General features: G+C 38.0%; 1 protein-coding gene across 1 annotated transcript; it reads right to left on the reverse strand.

The window, feature by feature from the left end:
- LOC120637055 (carboxy-terminal domain RNA polymerase II polypeptide A small phosphatase 1) lies at positions 1-24481 on the reverse strand. Its single transcript, XM_039908654.1, has 5 exons — positions 24300-24481; positions 23671-23981; positions 8552-8733; positions 5351-5504; positions 1-4855 (listed from the first exon to the last, which is right to left on the reverse strand). The coding sequence occupies exons 1-5, from the start codon at positions 24370-24372 to the stop codon at positions 4697-4699; spliced, it is 879 nt and encodes a 292-aa protein (XP_039764588.1). The 5' UTR covers positions 24373-24481; the 3' UTR covers positions 1-4696.
- Positions 24482-24798: the final 317 nt, after the last annotated feature.

A 24798-nucleotide genomic window follows, 5' to 3' on the forward strand; every position in this document is an offset into this window, starting at 1 on the left:
GTACGCTGTATGTTAAAATACATACGAGCATTAAATTTTGAGGAAAAGTTTGTTACATTTATAGTAACTTATGAAAAATGTGTGTTATACTAAAAATTTTTATGTAATTACCCTTTTTTTTTCGTCCCGGGTAACAGTGTTGATTTTCAATATTTTTTATTTCTATAAACGACCGATAATTCTGGGCAAATTGAGCTATTTTTTTAGGAACAAATCTTCAAAACATAGTTTGTACACATTAATAAACAAGGCGTGGGCACCACATCTGTATTAACCGCGCCATACATTTGTGCTGCAAAATACTGACTTCCACCGAACACATGAATTGAAAAATATTAAATACGTATAAAAATATCATCATGTTATTTAACTCGGTTGGTTGATCAAATCCATTTTTTTATTATTTCCTTACTTAGTTAAGAATCATACTGTATACAGCCCGTATCTATAAAGCTGCGTACACATTAGCAACTCAATATTGTGAAGAAATTTTCGTAATTCGTATTTTCTTTAAAGACTTCTATGACACAGACTCGATTGACTCGTTTATTGTCTCTAAAGCGTTTAAAAATATTTTTTATTTCAGATAATTTCATATATCGCAAATAAAAGGTATGTGCACACTGTACAGTATGCATACATTATGATAATGTAAAACTGATCACATCAACGCTTACGTGCACAGACCTCAATCTAAAGCTAATGTTACACTGAAGACATCGACAAATAGAAATATGGCATTTCATTGAAAGTCGTAGAAGTATATTATGTAAGTCATTTTAATTTATTTTATCAATAATATGTCACATATAAATAATTCATAAGAGTTCTGTATTTTTCACATTTCTATATTAAATATTTCATTCACACCGTTCATTATTACGTCATACTAAATTGCTAAAGCTTATTCGCTACCACCAAATTTACAAAAGATAAATAATTTCATAATTTAACGTGTATAAAAATCATAACTGAATACTATAGCCTAATTGTAATGCTATTAAGCTGTCAATTTTGTATAAAAATATGAATATGTCAGATTAAGATTGAATCGAATAGAAGCGAATAGGGTTATTTATTTGCAAAAGGTAATTTTATACACATAATTTTTATGTGTTTAAACTATGTAACACTGGCTTTAGATCGGTGCGGTTACTATACAATCTACAGTGCTTACATCATTCAGCTGCTATGACCCTTAATTCTTATTATAATACAATACTTTATGTACATCACATGAACTAAAGCAGGCAGGCGACAAACTGCGAGAGCATGCTCGAGCACTTTACAGCAAATAACTAAATATAGTCCTTGTTCAATTTATATAGAGTTGTAAATAGTATTGACAAACAGTAGATTTTGGATAGACGCAGACGGAAACAATATTTTTTTTTAAATTTAAATTTGCCATCATCTGAATCTGCTGCTGCTGTGCAATGGGTTTCGGAGCATAGACCCACCATATACAATTACTTACTGTATATGAATTCGATAAGTAGAATATTCGATTATAAAGCCCGATACAGATATTTTTAATTTTACCGAACTTTCTACTGTATCTGAACAACGAAACGTATCATCGCATATGTGGACGGTTGATAAAACGTAATCATGATACGCGGGTTTCAAACGCCGATGTGATACGATACATGATATGGCCCATACGACTGATCATCAAAGTCAAAAGTATCAGAGGAATAAAAATAAATTTTGTTAGATACGGAGTCATAGCCAATAGGTTACTACTTCGGCCTCGCTTTCGGGGAGACCTTCGCACCTGTAACTTTTCCGATATGTGCGTTTTTAATTTGAACCATTAAATATTACTTGCTTTACAAGTGAAGCGAACATCGTGACGAAACCTGACTGAAGGCGTGTGGAGCCTACCGCTACTAGTTGTCCGCATTAGGCAAGCGGCCAACTGCAACTTAAACCCGTCACACTCTGAAAGGAGACTGTCGTCTTGTAGGTCTGGTCCTTAGATCTCAGAAACTCTGTACCGTCAAAGTAAAATGGAGCTTATGTTACTTGTTTTAGAGTCTAAAATCTTGTACTTGTGATTTTTGTTTTACAACGATGTCAAAAGCCCGAGCTCAAGAATTGTAGGCAAATTTGAGCTTTACACGAATACAATTAACATCCATTTTAATCAGAGGTTCAAGTATTTCCGTAAACGAACACGGCTCCTCGATTGCGAGCAACTATACTAAGGTTACTGGAACAAACTAAAAGGCGTTAACAGTGAGGTAAGAAGCATAATAAGGTACGATTAAAGGATACGGTGCTCGGATCGGGCGAATAATACATATCTGGACATGACTTAATGTCTCGGGTATCTGCTAGAGCATGCGAGCGGAGTTTTACCATGGGTCTGCGTTGAACCTTAGTTGATCGAATATATACCGAATAGTATTAACGCTTCTCCCAATCAGGTGTAAAATTACCAACAGTTCCGTCAAGAATTTCCTGTAATATTAAAACTGTGTGTTTAAAAATTAAACTGTATATAAAATGTTCTCAAATAAAATCGATTGGACGAGATATAGATTGTTGTTATTGTACATTCACTGGGACAGGCAGATTCCGATTAGTCATCATTTTCTCTCCTTCTGTCAAAAGTGATTTCATATTAGAAAGAAGAAGAAAAAGCATTGCGTATCAGATGAGCTGCCCTTGCTTTTACACATGACAGAGGACCGTGCAGTGTACGGACGTTGAGTTTTATTTAAGTACTCTTAATTCCAGCATCTCAATTTTTTTTATTTCACTACATATTAGCCCTTGACTGCAAACACACCTGCTGGTAAGTGATGATGCAGTCTAAGATATTTAACCTGTAGGGGTATCGCAGTTATATAAACTCATACTTCCGATAGGTTTCTGCGCGACATTTTACCGGAACGCTAAATCGCTTAGCGGGACGTTTTTAAAAACTTGAGTTATGTGAACGAACGTTAAATTAATCGGTTATATATAGCTGCCCTGTAAAATGAGCGCTGACAATCAAACCGCTTAGTGCATAACTAAAACAATCATAGCACGTTGTTAATTTTATCTAATTGTAAAAAGAAAACATTAAACTTAGGGAAAACATAAAAAATGTACATAATAAGCGTAACGCTTTAAACAGATAATTCTCATGCTTTTGTGATTATCGACCAATGCGTGTTAAGACCGTCAGCGCTGTTTTACTTGACACCATTTATACTCAAAATTTTGCACTCGTCGACAGGAAATGGCGAAAATTTCAAAGATAAATTTTTCACCTGATCGAGAGAAGTAAAAGTGCTTACCATATACCTTGATTATAAATACATACATGATAAAAATATTATAATATATACACTACCGTACGGCTGGGTAAAACTTACGTGTAAATAACAGCCGAATCGCAAAAATTCGTGATTACATCGAGTCTATAGGTTTTAAAGTTCTTTTTTTTTTTTAGAAAAAGCAAACCAAGTCGAACAATTCCCATAATAGCAACGTAAGGACACTTTCGGATATAACGTAAACGTTCTTCAGAGGCGGGACCGGTTGCTGACATTTGCTGACAAGCACAGGGCGTTAGTAACGCCTAGTTTGTCAACAACAATAAGATATACAACTATAATAATAGTGAATTACATAATATTTATTTGTTGCCCCGAGATCTGAAACTTAATTTTCAGAACTGAAAGATTTACCACAATATACCGGGAATCCCCGCAGCCGATATCCTATCAACCAATGAAAACGCACTATAAAGTGCTATCCCTTTCACAATGCTTCTCGTTTAAAAGATAGAACTTCAAGATAGTTATCACGGTTTTTTTGGTAGCGGAACGGTATCTTTACGGGGGATGGGTGATCAATGAAATCACGTTCACGTAATATCCGAACATCCCCAATTATTTTACCGGCTGCAATACCCTAACTTACTTATATTTGTTCCCAAGCACGATATTATAAAAAAGTTAAAAATCGTTTTCGCTTATCTTTTTATAAAACATCGAATCTTTAAAAGTCGTAGTGTTAATTTACAAACATTCGGACAGTTAAACGCACATTGCTAGTCACGGAAGCTCAGTGAGAAACATAGACGTTACTGGGTTGGGTTGGGTTTATGGGTACTTTAAAAATATGACTCAAAATTTTCTATTGATATGAGAATTATTTTTAATTGGAACTTTTGATTGTAAATTATCGTCGGTTATATGTTGTATATTTCGGAATATTAACTATTTAACATTCGGAAAAATCAATAACGCCCTAAAAACTCCACCCTAAAACCACAGTGAACGCCTATGAAGAAAATTCGGGGGTAGATAAAAAAAAACAGTTCGCAATACATCTACACAGACCACTTACGCACTAGGAAATACCTAAAATGTAAAATAGGTACAAATAACGTCCTTACTAACCAGAAGGCAAAATTGGCACTTAAGACGAAGTTCGCCCCTTTCTTGATGAGCGTCTCGAGTAGTGTCAGCGGGCGGGCCGAGGCGGGCACGAGTTCGCGCCCAACGCGCGTCTCGCGCAACACGTACTCGCGCATCACGTGCTCGCGCAACACTGGCTCGCGTGGCTCGGGCACGCGCAACGCCGGTTCGCGTGGCGCGTGCTCGGACGCGGGCACGCTCACGTATATCGCGCGGCGCACGTACCGCACCCGCGACGGTTCCCGGAGCGCGCGGGATCGGCTCGGGGGCCGCGGCTATGTGGGCGGCGAGCTGTTCTGGGTGGGGTTGTACGGGTGGTTGGAGTTGCGCAACACTGTGTACACACTATCCACCTTGCTCAGTTTCTCGAAAAACGGTATTAAGTCCAAAAGTTCGGAGTCTGTCATGTCGTCGAACCATGACGCTACAGGTACCTGGAATTTGCAAGGAACTGTTTCAGCATTCTAACGTCGATGTATAACGTTACGTTACGAATAGACTTATCAACTAATCAAAAACATCTCATAAATGCTGTCGCTTGCTCCGATGTATGACATTTTTTATGTCATGAACCACAGTAAATAGGACAGAAACAACTCACAGTATTGCCCGGGTGGAATATGCAGGAGGTGGACGAGTTGTCAACGGTGAAGACTCTGTGAAGTGTACGGCCGAGACTGTTGAGGTCTTTTACGTGGTTGCCACGGTGGAACACGCAGCTATCGCAAACTGATACTAATGTATGGAATAGGACAGTAACAACTCACGGCATTGTCCGAATGGAATTTGTAAGATGGGGACGAGTTGCAACGATGAATACTAGATGAAGTTTACGGCAGAGGCTGTATAAGTCCTTTATATAGTTACCGCGGTGGAACATGCAGCTGTAGCAAACATAGGTACTTTAATATAATATAGTAACAACTCACAGCATTGTCCGGGTGGAATATGTAGGAGGCGGGCGAGTTGTCGACGATGACAACTCGGCGAAGGTCGCGGCCGAGACTGTTGAGGTCTTTCACGTAGTTGCCGCGGTGGAACACGCAGCTATCTCGGAACAGCCGCGCACGGAATACGCCCCATCTATAACGAGAAAGAAGTTATCTAAATTATTTTTTTTTACTTCTCCTCTATGCACGCCACTGCTAACTAGGTGGACAAACTCCTGGAAAGTGGAAAAGCCGCTGGATACAAGCGGCCCAGAATCGTGGAGTTTGGAACGCCATACAAAAGACCTATGTCCAGCAGTGGACGTCAATCGGTTGATTTGAAGATGATGATGACTCAACACTACGCCAGGGTAGTCGTCAATCGAACGTAATCGTAAAAACCGCTAAATTAGCTGCGTCTAGAGGTAAATTCAATGTGAAGTGGCAATTAAGGTATACAAAATTAAATAAAAGGGCTGGTATAAATCTTCAGCATGCAGGTTGTTGAACCAAACATAAGGTTTTGTACAGGATAAGGTTTAACATTTTTGCCAAAGCATAACCTAACTTTGCACATTACTAGTAGAGTGTGGCAATTAACTACTGCATTAATAAACAAGACTGTACTAAATAGAACTCTTGTTGGATTGTGTATACGCAAAAACAGCTATATGCAGGTATTTAATTGAATTAGCTGCGGCATTTAGGGGTAAATTCAATGTGAAGCGGCAAATAAGGTACACTAATTAAATAAAAGGGCTTGTATAAAACTTCAGCATGGATAATATTTCGATAAGTTTTAATATTTGCCAAAACATAGCCTTACTTTGCACATACTAGTAGAGTATGGCAATTAACTACTGCATTAATAAACAAGACTGTACTAAATATAACTCTTGTTGGATTTTGTATTTCATATATTTTTTTTTGATCCACGTTAGCCCTTGACTGCAATCTAACCTGTTGGTAAGTAATGATGCACTCTAAGATGGTAAACGGCTAATCTGTTAGAGGTATGGCAGTTATGTTAAATATTATGAAAATTAATCAAATAATTTGTATGTATCCTCCACGTACGCTTCGCTCCGAAACCGGAGCCTCCTCAGGAGATGTTCACTTTACAATTACTATGCGACATCGTACCGGAACGCTTCATCGCTTGGCGGCACGTTTTTGTCGGTAGGGTGGTAACTAGCCACGGCCGAAGCCTCCCACCAGACCAGACCAGGGAAAATTCAGAATTTAAAAATTCCCAAATGGCTCCTGTCGGAAATTGAACCCGGACCTCCCATTTAAAACCACAGCGCTCACAGCTGCGTCAGGGAGGTCGTCAAATTTGTGAGTGTCTCATTCATACAGCACTATAACAATTCAGTAATTTTAAATGCCAAAGCACCATAAACTAAAATCTTTACACAAAAACCTATTAGCGTTTCGGTTTCACACCGTCTCAGAGACAGTAAATAATGTACCTCTAGCCTGTGAAGTAATATTTCAGTTTTCATTAAAACGTTGTTAACTATACGAAAAAAAAAACACCATTACATACGGCGACTAAATTGCCATCTTCAATTCACATGGCGACTAAATTGCCATCTTAAATATTCGACGGCAAGAAAATAATTCCATTATCACGCGGTCCCCCAATTCAAACAATTAGGCGTTCAATGCACCAAGTATGAGCATCTGCGGCTTTTAAATCGCCGCTTTGATTCTTATACGAATTTATTGGTCCATTAGTTCTCAAAACCCTTCACAGAGTGGCCCGCATACTTAGCGTAAGTGTAAAGTACAAAGCACACTTGTCGCCTTTCCATCGGCATTTCACTCTCAAGATTTATTTGATGCTCATTTTATGAAACCACGTGTGTTATCGCGTTCTTCTTCTGCGTTAACGTATAACGGTGTTTCACTAATCTCGCAAGCGGTGATAGCGCATTGGGTAGGAGCTCGACTTCACTTTCGTGGGCCCGACTTCGAATCCCAGCACGCATCTCTGAACTTTACGATGTTATGTGCGTTTAAAGTTATTAAAATATCACTTGCTTCAACGGTAAAGGAAAACATCGTGAGGAAACCTGCATGCCTGAGAGTTCTGCATAATTTTCTCAAAGGTGTGTCGAGTCCACCAATCAGCGCTGGGTGGACTACGGCCTTGACCCCTTCTCATTGTGGGAGGAGACCCGTGCTTTGTAGTGGACCGGTAATGAGTTCATGTGATAAGTAATCTCGTAAGAACCGTTTGTTTTTGTGATATAAAGAGTAGCCTGCCTATATTGCTCCCCGTCCATACAACTCTCTCTTTGCCAAAAAATCAAATTGATTTGTTGCTTAGTTAAGGACTAACAAACAAACTTTCGCATTGTGGTTAAGGTATTAGGTATTATATTTGACGGCTAATTGGCGCAGTAGGCAGCGACACTGCTTTCTAAATCCGAGGCCGTGGGTTCGATTCCCACAACTGGAAAATGTTTGTGTGATGAAAATGAAGGTTTGTCAGTGTCCGGGTGTTTATATGTATATTATAAGTATTTATGTATCCTATTCATAAGAATATTCATCAGTCATCTTAGTACCCATAACACAAACTACGCTTACTTTGGGGCTTCATGGAGATGTGTATTTTCGTAGTATAGATATATTTTTTTATAATAATAATAAGTTTATTTCAATTAACAGTTACACAGTAAATTAAAAATAGTATAAAAATAACGCGAACATAAGGTGATGTGTATCATGAAACCCAAATTTGATAATACTGCTATAGTGCAAGACTGAGTCGCAGTTATTATCGCCCATCTCTGGAGCGAGAACCATACACTTAAATTAAATCTAGTGAGATGAATAAAAATAGAAACCTAAAAACCTATTGAATTAAATTCAATTGAAAGCATTGATTGATAATTTTTTTTTTTCTACATTTATTTTATTTATTTACCCATTACCGGCCCACTATAGGGCACGGGTCTCCCAAACATGAGAAGGGTTTAGACCGTAGTCCAAACGTAGACACAAATCTGGTCAGATCATATCAGACCAGATTTGTGTCCACCAATCCTAAAAAAGCCTTTAAGAACATTATAGAGAACTCTCAGGCATACACTTAGAAAAGATAGTGTTCTGGGATACGAAACTCGGCCCCCCGAAATTGCGTCCAAAGTCCTAACAACTAGGCGATCACGGCTTACATAATATACATACCTGTCTAATAGATCAGCGACGGGGTCCGCGTATTTGGCGAGGGACGCAGTGAACAGTACGCACTCGTAGAGTTCTCCGCAACGTCGCAGAAACTCGTCCACGTGCGGCCGCTTCAGCACGTACACTTGGTGTACCGCGCCGTCTATTTCCACAGGCACCACGAAGTCTGCGTTGTTTATTGGCTGTAAGTAACAGGATCCAGTTGTTACAATCATCATTATATTAAGCCATTACTGAACCACTACAGGGCACGGGTTTCCTCCCACAATGAGAAGGGGTTAAGGCCGTAGTCCACCACGCTGGCTAAGTAAGGATTAGTGGACTTCACACTCCTTTGAGAACATTATATAGAACTCTCAGGCATGCAGGATTCCTCACGATGTTTACCTTCACCGTTAAAGCAAGTGATATTTATGAATTAATTAAAACGCACATAACTTAGAGGTGCGTGGTGGGATTCGAACTCCTACCCACTGCGCTATCACCGCCTCCACTACTCCTCCACGATCTACTGACGATACTGTTTCTTTCAGTGTTAACCCTCAATTATGCAGGTCCCCTCACAATGTTTTCCTTCACCGTTGAAGCAGGTGATATTTTTTAAAATGCTTAAAACTCACATAACCTAGAAAAGAGAGATTCTCGGCCCCCCGAAATACTAAGAATGGGAAGTATAAATAAATAAATAAATAAATATACAACAAAAATACACACATCGCCATCTAGCCCCAAAGTAAGCGTAGCTTGTGTTATGGGTACTAAGATAGCTGATGAATACTTATAATATACAGATAAACACCCAGACACTGAAAAACAATCATGTTTATCACACAAACCTTTTTTTAGTTGTGGGAATCGAACCCACGGCCTAGAGCTCAGAAAGCAGGGTCGCTGCCCCCTGCGCCAGTCGGCCGTCATTAAAGTCATTTAAGTACTTAAAAATGTGAAAAGTTATATAACAGGCTAAGATTTCCAAAAATCCAAGACTAAAGACATCATTGTTTAAAAACTTTATCTGACTTAATGCTTCACTAATTTACTTTTAATAGGTTGCGGAGGAAACAGAAATTTATGGGTAGGAAACATTGATAAAGTCATACGAAGGTTGGAATTTTAATAGGTCAGCTCTCGAGCTAATAAGGCCTCATATTTCACTATAATATCTGTCCCGAATGTAGAAAACAAACGTTTTTAAATTTGTAGGCCGGTAATGGGTTTATATGATGATGATGATGATGATGATGATGATGATGATGATGATAATGATGATAATGATGATGATGGTGGTGGTGATGATGACTAATATTATAAATACGAAAGTTTGTCTGTTACTTTATTTATTTGTTACTTATGTTCGGCCCAATTGCTGTTCAGATCTTGATACAATCTGTCATAGAGATGGCATCCCGAAGAAGGACATAGAACACTTTGTATGCATTAAAACAATCGAAATTTCATCCAGTAAATGACTTGTGCATAGAACCATAGAATAAGGTAAATGGCGTGAAGTCAGGTGATTTTTAACTACTTCAATTATAACAGTAGCAAAGATATTAGAGCATGGTTGCCGGTGTAACCAAAGGCACATGACGATTAACACCTACGTCTCACACACCTGTCTACAGGGCGTGACGTTGCATGTCCTGCGAAGTGTTTCTCTGTTATAAAGACATATAGATAAGGTTTCTCTTCGATTTCCTAAGGTTTTACTTAGCGATGAGGCTGCCTTTTAGATCATACTTTTTCAGTTTTCTCTTGTCTACCATTTTTATTTTTGTGGTGTACAAATAAAGTATATAAATCAATAAATAAATAAATAAAGATATGGAAGAACCCGCGGTCAAAGCTTTATCACAAGAACTCAAATTAAACTCTTTAGTTTGACTCAATTTTTCCACGTTGATATAAGCACGTCCGCGCCGCGGAGGGGTTACAAGTTTGTAATACAGTACCGTTTAATATAAATATTTGCAAACAACGAGGAAAACGTCAGTTAAATAATAATAAAAGAAACCAGCGCAAATTACGTTAGAAAATCACAGGTATGCGCATCGTAATGAGACAATGACTCAGTACGCCACGGAAAACCCGCGAATAAACGACCCGAGGCAATTAAAAATCTTTATGTTTTACAGCTAAGCGTGGACAATCAAAAACACAAAAACTGGACGCATTTGCAATTTTGTGTTTTGACTCAAAAATAAACGAAATATCAAAGTCCTATACACACTATGTCTACTTATATTTATAATATTACGCGCTGCAGGGCTAGCAAAGGTAGGAGACTATAATTATATCCCCCGATTATATCCCCTGACAGGGGATATAATTAACGTGACCACCTTCTTAATTTGAGGAATATGGAATAGGAGAAGTTTATCCCTGTTTATTATTATGCATATATTATTTGGATATTATTTCCCCTTGTGCACCAATGCTATGAGAATTGATAAAGCTGTGGGAGAAGATACATTTTTATTCTTTCCCCGGGGAGATTTTGCGCGCTCTCGTTTCTTAATAATATGATTGCTCAGCACCAACAAAATGACATATTTAATATAAAAATTGGCATAGCTCATTGGCTTCTTTTTATTCCGGAAAAGCGAACATCTTCTACAGGATGGCTTCGCTATTTTTTCCCCATTTGTCTTTCAATATCCGTGATGTGGTTTTTTGGATAGGCATAATTGAAGTGGTTTTTTTTAAGTCGACTTATTCGCGGACAAAGTCCCGCGGGTCCGCTAGTTTAATATAAGCTAAGTTCCTAAATTATATTCAGACAAATGAACTAATATTTTTGTTATGTACATCTGTAACTGACTTAGTAATAGTTCGTTCGTTTTGGCTAGCTGTAAGTACACAAAGAATAAAAATAAATAAATAATCGTCTCCCGACTAAAAACTTTTATTTTAAAAATTTTTATTCCATTAAAATTTGAAAAGTTAGCCCTTGACTGCAATCTCACTCTTTGCTGGTAAGTGATGATGTTTCTAAGATGATTATGGGCTAACCTTTTAGGAGTATGGCAGTTATAACAAACCTATAACCCCCCCGTAACTAGCCACGGCCAAAGCTTCCCACAATCCAGACGGACCAGTAAAAATTCTCACATAATAAATTTTCAAAGCGTCGGGGATGGAACGCGGTACCTCCAGGTATTAAAAACCAATGCGCCGATCGCTGCGACACAAAGACGTCAAAAAGTTGTGACACTTTTGTCCGTTCAAAACGACGCATCAGTTATTTACGAACTGATATCAAAACGAGGAGAACCAGGCGTTCCGAGCTATATATCCAAAGTGTAACGGAAATACGAAATACTGTTGAAGGTGGCATAAGTATATTTGATAAGTAATCACCCTATAAAAATATTAAATGGAAAGAAGCATATTTATTTTTCCATACAAACTAAATCAAAATTTCATTGTCACAAGTGTTTACTTATGACAACCCTATAGAAGATAAAAGACCGACTCGTGCATAGTACTACGCTACGACTCACTTGATTTTAATTTTTCATGTGATGTTTGGGCTGCATCTGATTTCTCTCAGTTAAAACTACGGCAAGATAAGTCTCAGAGACAGTAATGAATGTACCTTTAAAGCCTCTGTAGTATTTTTTCGGTTTTCATTCACACGCTGTATAGGAACTCTACGGCTAGAAGACCCTACAGATGATATAACCTTGGCAAAATATTAAGCTAACATATTAAGCCGTGATAACGCAGTAGCTAGGACTGCTGCTGCACTTTCGTAGCGCGGAGTTCGAATCCTAACACGCCACCTCTAACTTTTCTAAGTTATGTGTGTTTCAAGTAATTTCAATAACACCTGCTTCAACGGTAAAGGAAAACATTGTGGGGAAACCTGCATGCCTCAGAGTTCTCCATAATATTTTCAAAGGCATGTTAAATCCACCAATCCGCACTGAGCCAGGGTGGTGGACTACGGCCTAAACCCTTCTCAATGTGGGTAAGCCGGTAAAGGGTTGATGCGATGATGATGATGATGATAAAACTGCTTGGTTTAATGCATCCAATTGTACTAACGATAAGTCAAAACAATTGACGGGTGATTAATATTATGTTGATAGTTATATGACATCGGCTTATTAGCTTTAGTATTTCACAGCACGTCTTGCCTTTGTTCAAAAAGGAAAACAATGCTAGTTTGTGACAGAAATACATATCCTTTCTATTAAGCCTAAGCCTTCTATTGATTCATGCAGTTTAGACCGGTAATTCGTATTTGCTTGTGGGTATACCCTTGTCATATTAGGAGCTTGGATGAAGAGAACTATTTGTTTCTTAATAGTAATCATTGATGGCACCAGAAGATGGCCCACCTGCAGGGCTAGCTCGGGCAAAAGATATATCCCCTGACAGGCAGTGGCGTGCACAGTAATTTGTAAAAGGGTAAGCATAAAGCAGTAAAATGGCACAAAATGTCAAAATTATCCTCTGTTGCCAGTTATATGATAATGTTAGGGTAGGCAGCGCTTTTGTGCATGTATGTTGCGCACGCCACTGCTGACAGGGTATATAATTAAAGTGTCCACCGGCACGGGAACATGGAATAGGAGAAGTTTACCCCCGTTTATTAAAACACATATATTATTTGAATACAATTTCCACTTGTGCGCCAGTGCTCTGAGAGTTTATACAGCCGTGGGAGAAGATACATTTTTATCCTTTCCCCGGGGAGAAAATTGTCTCCTGCCCAAACTAGCCGTGGTGATGTTTAGTGGAAAAACCACCACACTAAAATTATGAATGCGAATGTTTGTTTGCCCCTAACTTCACACCTCATCTAAGCAACCAGTGAAAGGAAGCAGAAGAACATAGGACTAGTTTTGGTCCGAGAAAAACTTCAAACCCCACTCAAAATACGAATGTTACTGTAAAACCACCTGGTTTCACAACACTCGTATTTTTCACCACATAACGTCCTTCCTTTACGTCCTATCAAATGCCGACCTGTGTCCATCACCCTGAGGCGTAGGTGCCATTTATTACACCAGTAAGTTCCTCGGACGAGCGCTGTCACAAAAAGCTGTACTACTACTAGAGAATTTATCACATAACGATGAAATATATAAACAAATATACTACGACATTGCACACATCGCCACCTAGCCCCAAAGTAAGCGTAGCTTGTGTTATGGGTACTAAGGTGGCTGATGAATATTTTTATGAATAACATACATAAATACTCATAATATACATATAAACACCCAGGCACTGAAAAACATTCATGCTCATCACACAAACATTTTCAGTTGTGGGAATCGAACCCACGGCCTTGGACTCAGAAAGCAGGGTCGCTGCCCACTGCGCCAATCGGCCGTCAAAAACACAGAGATACTTATAAATATACAGATAAATACCCAGACACTGAAAATCATTCATGTTCATCACACAAACATTTTCCAGTTGTGGGAATCGAACCCACGGCCACGACTCAGAAAGCAGGTTCGCTGCCCACTGCGCCTGTCGGCCGTCATATATGATGATTTATCTTGCGAATCTTCTTGCCATATCAGTTTCTGTGTTTGTCTGAAAGAAGACATCGCGATAGCGTACTACAGCCGTTCCAAAGTTCAATATTGTTGGTGTATGACCCGTCTTTTTAACACGCTTTTATTAGCCTGACCTGTATGCGTGTTTGTTGGGTTGTAATGGAATCTTTTAATTTAAATTTTCACCCACTTATGCATGCACCATGTAACATATAAAATATTGCACCAAAATATTTCTGTAACTGCAATACTGAGCTGACCTTCGAGAGGAGAAATGTTTTTATACTTTAACTAATTATTATTACTGCAACGCGTGTTTCTTTTTAACCTAAAATGTTTCGTACAATGTCATGCATACGCTATAAGTTAAAGATGAACCCACGTTCAAAAGAGCAGCGCTTTCAAGAGCGGCCCTTGCATCTCCCATTCTCATGTACAACATTTCGTTTATGAATTGTATTGAGACAAATAACGCAGAGCCTTAAATTGGTGGGCCGGGGAATTCGATAAGAAATATTCCTTAAAAGGAATAGGTACACTAAGAAAGGAAGTTTAGGAAATCCATTCTTAAGATAACAAGTTCGGAGAAGTATCTTGAGGTTTGTTTGCCTGACATAATGAAAATTAAGATCAGCGAAAAGCAGGAGAATCTGTACGATGCAATTTAGTATTTCTTAAATCTTTATACTCCACACCAAACAGATCTTCGGCAATGTACTAGCAACGCACGTTTCGCTCCGAAACCCTCAGGAGATGTTGACTTTAAAATTAATAGTTGTTAAGATTTAATAAGTGATAAATCACACCGTACAGATTCTCCTGCTTTTCGCGCAGCGTAGCAAATTAAGCTTAATTTTCATTGTATATCATGGAATTCCGCAAAGTAACGCATGCTTCTATCTAATACGTAAAACATGGAAATGGAAACAAAGTATTCTCCAAAACACTCTCGTTGAGAGGGCGTTGGTCCAGCAGTGGACCGTTATAGGCTATTGATGGATAAACTCAGTATTTCGATTTCCCTTGTGTACGATCATCATCGTCATCATATCAACCCATTTCCGGCACAATACAGGGCACGGGTCTCCTCCAACAATGAGAAGGGGCTAAGGCCGTAGTCTTCCACGCTGGCCCGCGATTGGGGACTCAACACGCCTTTGAGAACATTATGGAGAACTCTCAGGCATGCAGGTGTCACACGATGTTTTCCTTCACCGTTAAAGCAAGTGATGTTTAAATTACTTGAAACACACTCAAAGTAGAAAAGTGCGTGCTAGGATTCGAACTCGGCGCTCCGAAAGTGCAGCCGCAGTCCTAACTACTGCGCTACCACGGCTTAATATGTTAGCTTTATATTTTGCAAAGGTTATATCATCTGTAGGGTCGTCTATCCATGGAGTTCCTATGCAACGTGTGAATGAAAACAGAAAAAATACTACAGAGGTTTTCCTTCACCGTTGAAGCAAGTGATATTTTAGTAATTAAAACGCACATAACTTAACAAAATTAAAAGGCGAGTGCTGGGATTCCAACTCAGCACCCCGAAAGTGGAGTCGAAGTCTAACCCACTGAGCTATCACCGCTACATCGCGTATACGACGTAATTGAGCGAATATAACAATTCCCACGCATCTATATTAAGTGAGTTACACATGCTTACTATTTAGGCTGCGGTATGTTTGGCCGAGCAGTTTTGTTACACCTAACATGTCAAGGCCCCAGCCTTGGTCGTGTTTGGATACACAATTATTATTGAGAGTCAATTCCGAAGACCATTAGCACTCTATTATTGTACCTTTATTTTACTAGCTCTTGCCCGTAACTCAGTCCGCGGGGATTATTTTCTTGGAATAAAATATATAACTTTACAATATGTAACTTTACGTCACTATAAATAAATAAATAAATAAATATACTACGACAATAACTCTTCGCCATCTAGCCCCAAAGTAAGCGTACCTTGTGTTATGGGTACTACGATGACTGATGAATGTTTTTATGAATAATATACATAAATACTTAGAATATACATATAAACACCCGGACACGAACATGAAAAACATTCATACCCATCACACAAACATTTTCCAGTAGTGGTAATCGAACCCACGGCCTTGGACTCAGTAAGCAGGGTCGCCTGCTCACTGCGCCAGTCGGCCGACAAACTACTATAAGTTATAACTATTTCTACACAATCGATCCTTACTTATAATGTTACATATATGAAAGTGTGTTTGTTTTTGGCCTTCCTACACAAAAGACCGATGCCCCAACTTAGCAGCCAATCATCTTGATTTTTGGCATAAACTTAGTTGAAAGGACAAGGAGAGTAACATAGGCTAAGTATTTATATCTCAGGAACCGCTGGTCACAAGTGGCACAAAACCGTGTAAGGGGGCGTTCATAAAATACGTGAAATGTTTAAGGGGGGGAGGGAGTCGAGTAAAATCTCATATAATCTTACGTTGTAGAGAGGGGGCAATTTATTTTCTGATTGATACAAAAAAATTATACTATTTTGGTCCATTGGTCTTTGTACAATAACAATCCAACGCGTTACGTAAGAATGCCACATTTTGAAAAATCTCATGTGAGATTGGGGATGGGGGAGGTGGTTGAATAAAATCTCATGACATCTCACCAGCGGGGGAGGGAGGGTCAAAAAATTTAAAAAAATACCTCACGTAATTTATGGACGCCCCCTAATTTGGAACTCCCTACAAAAGACCTATGCCCCAACTTAGCAGCCAATCATCTTGATTTTTCGCATAAACGTAGTTGAAAGGACAAGGAGAGTAACATAGGCAAAGTATTTATATCTCAGGAACCGCTGGTCACAAGTGGCAAAAAACCGTGGAATTTGGAACTCCCTACAAAAGACCTATGCTCAGTGGACGTCTTTCGGTTGACATGTTTTTTTAAGCCCGAGTTACCTATAAGTTAGCCCACGCAATCACACCTATTGTGAATGTCAATGCGGTCTAAAGCCGTAGCGGGCTAACCTGTATGGGGTATGGCAGTTACATTGAACCCAAACCGTATTGTCAGAAGGATGGTAACTAGCCACGGCCAAAGCCTCAAGAACAGAGCAGCCCAAATTTAGAAACACGAATTCTCAAATCCCCTTTGTCTGGTGTCGAACCCCATAACTAGCTGGCTAGCTAGCTACCCGGATAGCCCCCCACTAATAAAACAACAGCGCTTACCCGGGACATCGATCCGTTGATTCGTTGCTGCGACAAAGAAGCAGCCTAGGTTTAACCTTGCTCACAGCTTGTGCAAATCATATAAAGTTGATAAGACGCAGTTATTTCCACAGAATTAAGAACGTACAGAAACCGTGTACGACCAATATAAAAGTATCAGAAACCACTCCACTTTAGTACCTAGTGTTTTTCGAACAGGAGGCGGTTAGTCACTTCATTTGATTTAGCAGTTGACAATAATTATGTTACCTAATTTTTAGAACATTACGCAGATTAGATACGTTCACGTTAAAATGGGGAAAATGGGAAAAGTTTGTAAGCTAGCAACATTCCGCGGGCTAGAAGTGAGACGTGCGCGCGGCGTTTTCACTGGTTTCGGACACGATATGCATGCAGCATTAATGGCTGAATGAGGGTTCTGCATATTTTTAATTCTGAGGTTATTTCGTAATCACGGACTGACACTTGAATTTTATTTATTTGTACTAAATTATTTATCTATAAATCTATACGTAGATATTGCACTGATCGTCCATCAATAGATAAAGGGAAAATATTTATTCGCGATTTCGTAACGCTGTATTGTAATTGAATACTGCCTAAACTTGAAATGGAAATTAATAGCTTTCTTTCCATTACTTCTCGAAAGCAAGAATCGCATTCAAGCAGATCAGTCCGAGTCGTTGTAATTTTGATTACTACTCGCAATTATTAAATAATCACTCTTATCTAAAATGTTTAGAACGCGATTGAATTAATTAGTGGTATCCTTTTTCTACACTTCCCTGGAGAGCAAGTAGCACAGGCAGGAGACAAAAATTATATCCCCTGACGAGGGATATAACTAACGTGTCCACCTGCTAAAGCGCGAGAACATGGGATAGGTGTAATTTACCCCCGTTTATTATTAGACATAAATTATTTGGAAATTATTTCCACTTGTGCGTCAGTGCACTGAGAGTTGATACAGCTGTGGGAGGAGATACATTTTTATCCTTTCCCCGGGGAGATAATTGTCTCCTGCCCATGCTAGCCGTGCTCTGGCGATAAAGACGAAACAAAGCAGATGGCCCTTGAAAAACCGTCGAATATAAACAGAGAATCACTTCGCAGGGTACACGAAGGACACGTAATACTAAGAACCGCCGTTAATAATAATAATAATATACTATAATAAATATACTACGACAATACACACTTCGCCATCTAGCCCCAAAGTAAGCGTACCTTGTGTTATGGGTACTAAGATAACTGATGAATGTTTTTATGAATAATATACATAAATACTTAGAATATACATATAAACAACCGGACACTGAAAAACATTCATGCTCATCACACGAACATTTTCCAGTTGTGGGAATCGAACCCACGGCCTTGGACTCAGAAATCGCTGCAAACTGCGCCAATCGGCCGTCGAAACCGCCGTTTGCATCAACCTGAGATTTTAAAATTAAAATTTAAAGAACATTAAAAATTTTAAGGAAGATTATACTTTTTTATTTCTTGGACGCCTTCTGAGCCGAATTACATGAAGGTTAAGTGTTAAGTGGTGGTGGTTGCGCATAAAATAGGTAACAAACAAACAGACAAACTTTCGCATTAATCAGTATGGAGTCTATGTTTAGAAATAGACAAGAGAGACTATGCTCGCCTTTATTAACAATCGATTACAATCGACTCGGTATATTTTTAGCTCTTTTCTCATTGGTCTATATTGCCGCAATCAAACTGCAAAAGGTTTTTATCTCTATTAATATTATAAAGAGGAACGATTTTTTGTAAAAAAATGTTCTTCAAATCGTTTAGTCTTAACGTATTACGTTGTTTTTATATAAAAACAACACTTCTTTCTACAATCCTGTGGTTAGAATGTGCCGCCTATATAACGAGTTGGTTAACTCCTGCGATCTTGATAACTTTAATCATAAATCTGTTTCTTTCATTAAATCTCTGCATAGGTGTAGCACTCTGCTTGATAAATGTAAATAATATTATTTCATAATTTAACTTGACACCTTATGCTCAGGAAGAGATCCCACAAAAACCCCAGATTTTAGCTTAGATTGTTTTGGTCCAACAATTTTTTAATTAATATCTTAGATAAATTATGTAAAATTGGTATTTGTTATGTTTTCACCACTATGAATTAAATTAATTTATTATAATTATTATTAGTGAGGTATAGTTTCTTCGGCGAAAAATGATTAAATTGCGCTGGTAAAGTAACGCTTACTCATTTCGGTAACAGGATGGGAGTGACCGACTGATGATTTAAGTCATAATTTAACATCCTCCATGCTTCGAAGAGCACGATTAAGCCTTTGTAACCGGTTTTTGTCGATTTTTTTTTTTTTTTTTTATAAATAAATAATAAATAAATATACTACGACAATACACACATCGCCACCTAGCCCCAAAGTAAGCTTAGCTTGTGTTATGGGTACTAAGATGACTGATGAATATTTTTATGAATTATATATACATAAATACTTAGAAAATACATATAAACCACCCAGACACTGAAAAACACTTAATGCTCATCACACAAACATTTTCCAGTTGTGGGAATCGAACCCACGGCCTTGGACTCAGAAAGCAGGGTCGCTGCCCACTGCGCCAGTCGGCCGTCAAATTAAAAGTTTACAACAAGAGAGTTGGACTTTTGTTGTTTTGTTGTTGGAAACCAAACTCGCACAGGAGCAGCATGATGATTACAAGCTCCGAATCCCTCATTCCAATAAAGAGCTGTCTGTTTTGATGATTAATCTTATAACAGATAATATTTTTAGATCAGCATCACTGGCTATTTTGACGACCTTCCCCTCGCGCAATGGTGAGCGCTGTGGCAGGGGCAACTTGGGAATTTATAATTTCTGAATTTTCTCTGGTCTGGTCTGGTGGGTGGCTTTGGCCGTGGCTAATTACCACCCTACTGACAAAGACGTGCCGCTAAACGATTAAGTGTTCCGGTGCGATGTCGCTTATATACCGATTGGAGGTATGACTAACATACTCCCTAAAAGGTTAGCCCGCTACCGTCTTAGACTGCATCATCTCTTACCGTGAGATTACAGTCAAGGGATAACTTAAAGTGGAATTTAAAAAAAAAATAAGATTAAGAGGAAGTCGAGAAACTACGTGATAATAGGGGCCTAGACAAGACAATGAGTAAATTATAATTACGGTCTTCATTACTATACTTTATAATTATTTAATTTGCAGTTCACACACTAGCCAATCAGATTATATGTGTCATCGCTGCAGACTGTGTAAATCGTTCAGATAAGATTTTTTTATGATATTTTATTCTAGGGTACCTAATACCTATAGAATATTGGGAACCTATAATATAAATATTAGTGTCCGAAACGTGGTTATTGTATCCAATAATTTTGAAACGTACGTTGTTGAAACACCCACTGGCAATGGAAATTGAAACTGGCATGGCAGATACAGATCTTAGTTCGCAAGCCCTGGGAGTCGACAGAAATCGAGAGTGCCGCCGCAGCATGGGCAGGAGACAATAATATATTACAGCAGCATAATATTTATTTAATGAAAATTTACCTTCTCCCACAGCTTTATTAACTCTCAGAACACTGGCGGACATGTGGAAATAATATCGAAATAATATATTTAGCAGGTGGACACGTTAATGATATCCTCTGTGGGGAATAATTATTGTCTTCTCCCCAGCTGTAACATCGGGAGAGACGAAATACCAAATTCTGACGGCCATCCTTAACTTGATAGCACACAGAAGAAGATCAAGAAACACTCTTTTAAAAAAAGGAAAAAGAAATAGGATAGGCTGATATTGACAATTCAAAGATTCAGGTTTCAACACAAATAATGCAGGACGTGACACATTATTGTACGAGCTATGAACATTATTCATTAATTTTAATTCTTACAACTCATAGCCTTCGTCCATCTAGACTCTAGAGCCATCTAAAAGATTTTCTAGACCTTAGTCATCTTGGGTAACTTGTGACATAGAATTAATAAACTTTTTCTTTTTATACAGTATCATAGTTAAATGGGTTTGCACAAACATATTATTGTGGAACGAAAATAAGAAATTAATTAAATATTATGTTTGTGTAAAAACATAAAAAGTATAACATATTCATTGAGTAATTTATATGAAGTATATGCCAGATAAAAAGAGTATTGCCCGTTTAAACTATATTAGAACGATTGTTTGTTTACTGTCTCTGTATATATAGGCTCATGCATTACTTGAATTTTACAGCTAGAAATCGAAAATGTGGCCTAATTCGGAATCTGCTTGCCAAGTAGATACCTATTCACTTGTTTTAAAAAACATTAAGAACAACAATTTCTGGAGAAGCTTTCAAAACCATTGTGTACGTTTTTGGGAATAACTAATGAGCAATTGCGGAGCCCAAGTACCAATGAGCCCGGAGTACCAAACATAGCACATTGTTAATACTACTTGAATTGCGATAAAACACTGTAGAACTATTCTGACTTTATGCAATTATTATGCGTTATGTTATGAGATTTAGAAGTCAAATTTGATGTGTACATGTTATTTTTTAACTATAGTGTGATAATGGTAATAACTACATTCATAAAGTTAAAACATTAGCTACGTGGGTATAAATATCACCCTGTTGGGCTTATGTCATATAAATAGAAACACACATACAATGGATTGTTCAGGCCAACCAAGTACGGAGAAAGGGCCCAGAAAAGTAAATAGAAAGAGAATACTATCTCTATATAGACACAACAACTATCTCAAGGTTAATTTTATAATTAGACTTGCAAAGAGAAGAACCAAATCTAGGAGTAATATCCTAGTATCGCTAAAGATGCTTAACTGTATAAGACAATAATTAATTATTTACAAAACACATTTATACAACTTAAGATATGTCACATTAGCCACTATTTATGTTTGTAAATGACATTGACTGATACATCTTGATAAATGATAAATTGAGACACATTGATAAGACACACTGATAAAAATATAAACATCCCTTGCAGTATTTACAGTATAATTGTAAATTTAAGTTAAAGTTGGTTTCAATTGAATATTTTCTAATGTTTCAATAAAATTTAATAAAAATTATTCAAAGACAAAAATTTTCAAAGATTTCACAACCATCAGTTGGGATATAAACGTTGCTGATTTTAAATTAATGTTTCTCAATAAAACTATATAGTGACTAACACTAAAGCACTTTTGCTCATTATGAATGCAAGTGTTCCAGTGTTGTAGAGTTTCTTTATTTTACTATCACTTGCTAAACTGATCTTCATTAAATTTGGTACTAAAATCATCATCATCATCATCATCATCATTATCATATCAACCCATTACTGGTCCACTATAGGGCAAGGCTCTCCACACTGAGACAAGAATGAGAACAAATGTTAAAGATTCACAATACCTAAATTGATTTAGTGCATTAACAAACACTTTTGCGAGACCTTGTCTAAAACAGTTGATTATAATAAGTAAGTTATGTTTTAATAGGCAATAATGTAGATATACATATATGGTTATTTGTATGAAAAATATAAGTTAGTTGCGAGACCTACTCTCCGATAGTCTATTTAGAGTATAGTCTGTTAGTAATAAATATAGAGAGTAAAAATATAATTTATAGCTGTAAACCTAAGTATGAGATTGTGTGTTCATATTATGAATAGTCATATCACACAATGTTTTTCTTGACCATTGAAGCACGGTATATTTTAATTACTTAAAACGCACATAACTTAGAAAAGTCAGAAAGTTAAGCTCCTACCCACTGGGCTATCAGCCCTTCACTAAAGTAGGATACATTTCTTCCTAGACTGGCTAGGGATTCTTATGAGTTTATATCTATCTAGGTCTACTCTCTGCGGCTCAATAAGTTCAAAGTTTATATAAAACGTAAGCTTACAGAAAAATCCTATTATAACATTAAGGATTATTTAAACGATAAAAAGCTTGGGTGTGAATTGCTCTAGCTTCATAGCTTAATTTAAATTTACTGGAAGATAATAAATTTACCCGGCTAAGTTTGTTGTGGGCTCTTCTTAGACCAGGGCGCATTTGGAACCCTCGTAGCTATAGATTTAAGTAGGCGAACGAAGTTATCACCATCCCGTTACAATTATGTAAACAAATATGTATGAACGCTTCATAAGTGCCTGTGATAGGCCTACATGAATAAAGAAATTTTGAATTTAAAAAAAATTTGAAAATATAAACAAATATGGAATAATATTGGAATATTTATTCAGTCTATCACACTCTGGCATTTGAAACATTACTCCAAGTTTATTTACATGACCCTTAATGCTTATTCTCAATGATGTAACTACGAATGATGTTCTAGTTGGGTGAATAGGATAATAAGATACATACCTTAAAGGAGCTGTGTACTAAAGTTTCATCAAGGTCTATGACCATACACTTTTTATGCATGTCCTGATGTCTCACTTGCGGTAACAAAGGTCGTGGTATGTGGTCCGACATGACCAGGAGCGGGGGCGAAGCCCTGCCATCGATGCTGTTGGCACCGTTCCCGGGCGGGCCCTTTCCGCGGCCTCCCCGCCAGCAACATAGCAGCGAGCGCAGAAAGCCACCGGTCCCGCCCGACTTCTTACTGCCAAGGGGTGTTGAGCCCGACACAGGTGTGCCATCGCCGTCATTATGCTGTCCGCCAGGGGGTGGCCCTAAAACAAACATTTGACATCACTTCACACCTTAGCAGACATATCTGATATCAGATACAGAAGATCGGTCATTTTACAGTCTAGGGCTGGCGGTGAGCCGAAGCTGTCAAGGTTGCTTGAGAATGTTATCGCAGCAACACGTTCCAATTGTTTACCTCGTCTCCGTTCTCACGGTTCACAATACAAGGATAAGCCGCTACACGATTCACTTAATAGAATTTAATCACGAACAACAAACACAAACTTTAACGACGAGGTAACATTATACGCTCCAATTTGATGGCACTGGGTAACAGGTGTAACTGGGTTTAGTTTTACCTCTGTCGGATCCATAGTTGTTTAATTGTTCGTCATCCCGTGACACTTGAGTTATAATGGACGATGCGTCCATTTAAACATTTGTTATGGGCCCTTAGAGAAATGGCAACGGCGTTTATGTAAAATTTTAACACCATAAAACTATTTTTTATCTCCCTTCTATTTTACAAAATGGCAGGCTGGCTCTGGGACAAATACGAAGTTCGAGTGCCGCCAACTTAATATTTACATGGTTCTTTATCTCTTTTTGACATCAGAATAGTAGGTAAACAAGAAGAGAATGACAATATAAGTTCGCGTTTCTCAAGTTTCTACCACTGTCAGGAACTTATAATAATCTGTGTAAAAGTGTTGTCTAAAGAACGTCATTTATTAAAAAACCGGTTTTTATTTAACGATCAAAATTGCATTAAGCCATACCACAATATCCAACCTACCGGCCGACTGAATTTTCTATAACTTTAAGTATAGCAGAGAGGTAAATATTCTAGGTAGCAAA

This window comes from Pararge aegeria, chromosome 3 (genome assembly GCF_905163445.1).
Source record: "Pararge aegeria chromosome 3, ilParAegt1.1, whole genome shotgun sequence".
NCBI classification, from domain to species: domain Eukaryota; kingdom Metazoa; phylum Arthropoda; class Insecta; order Lepidoptera; family Nymphalidae; genus Pararge; species Pararge aegeria.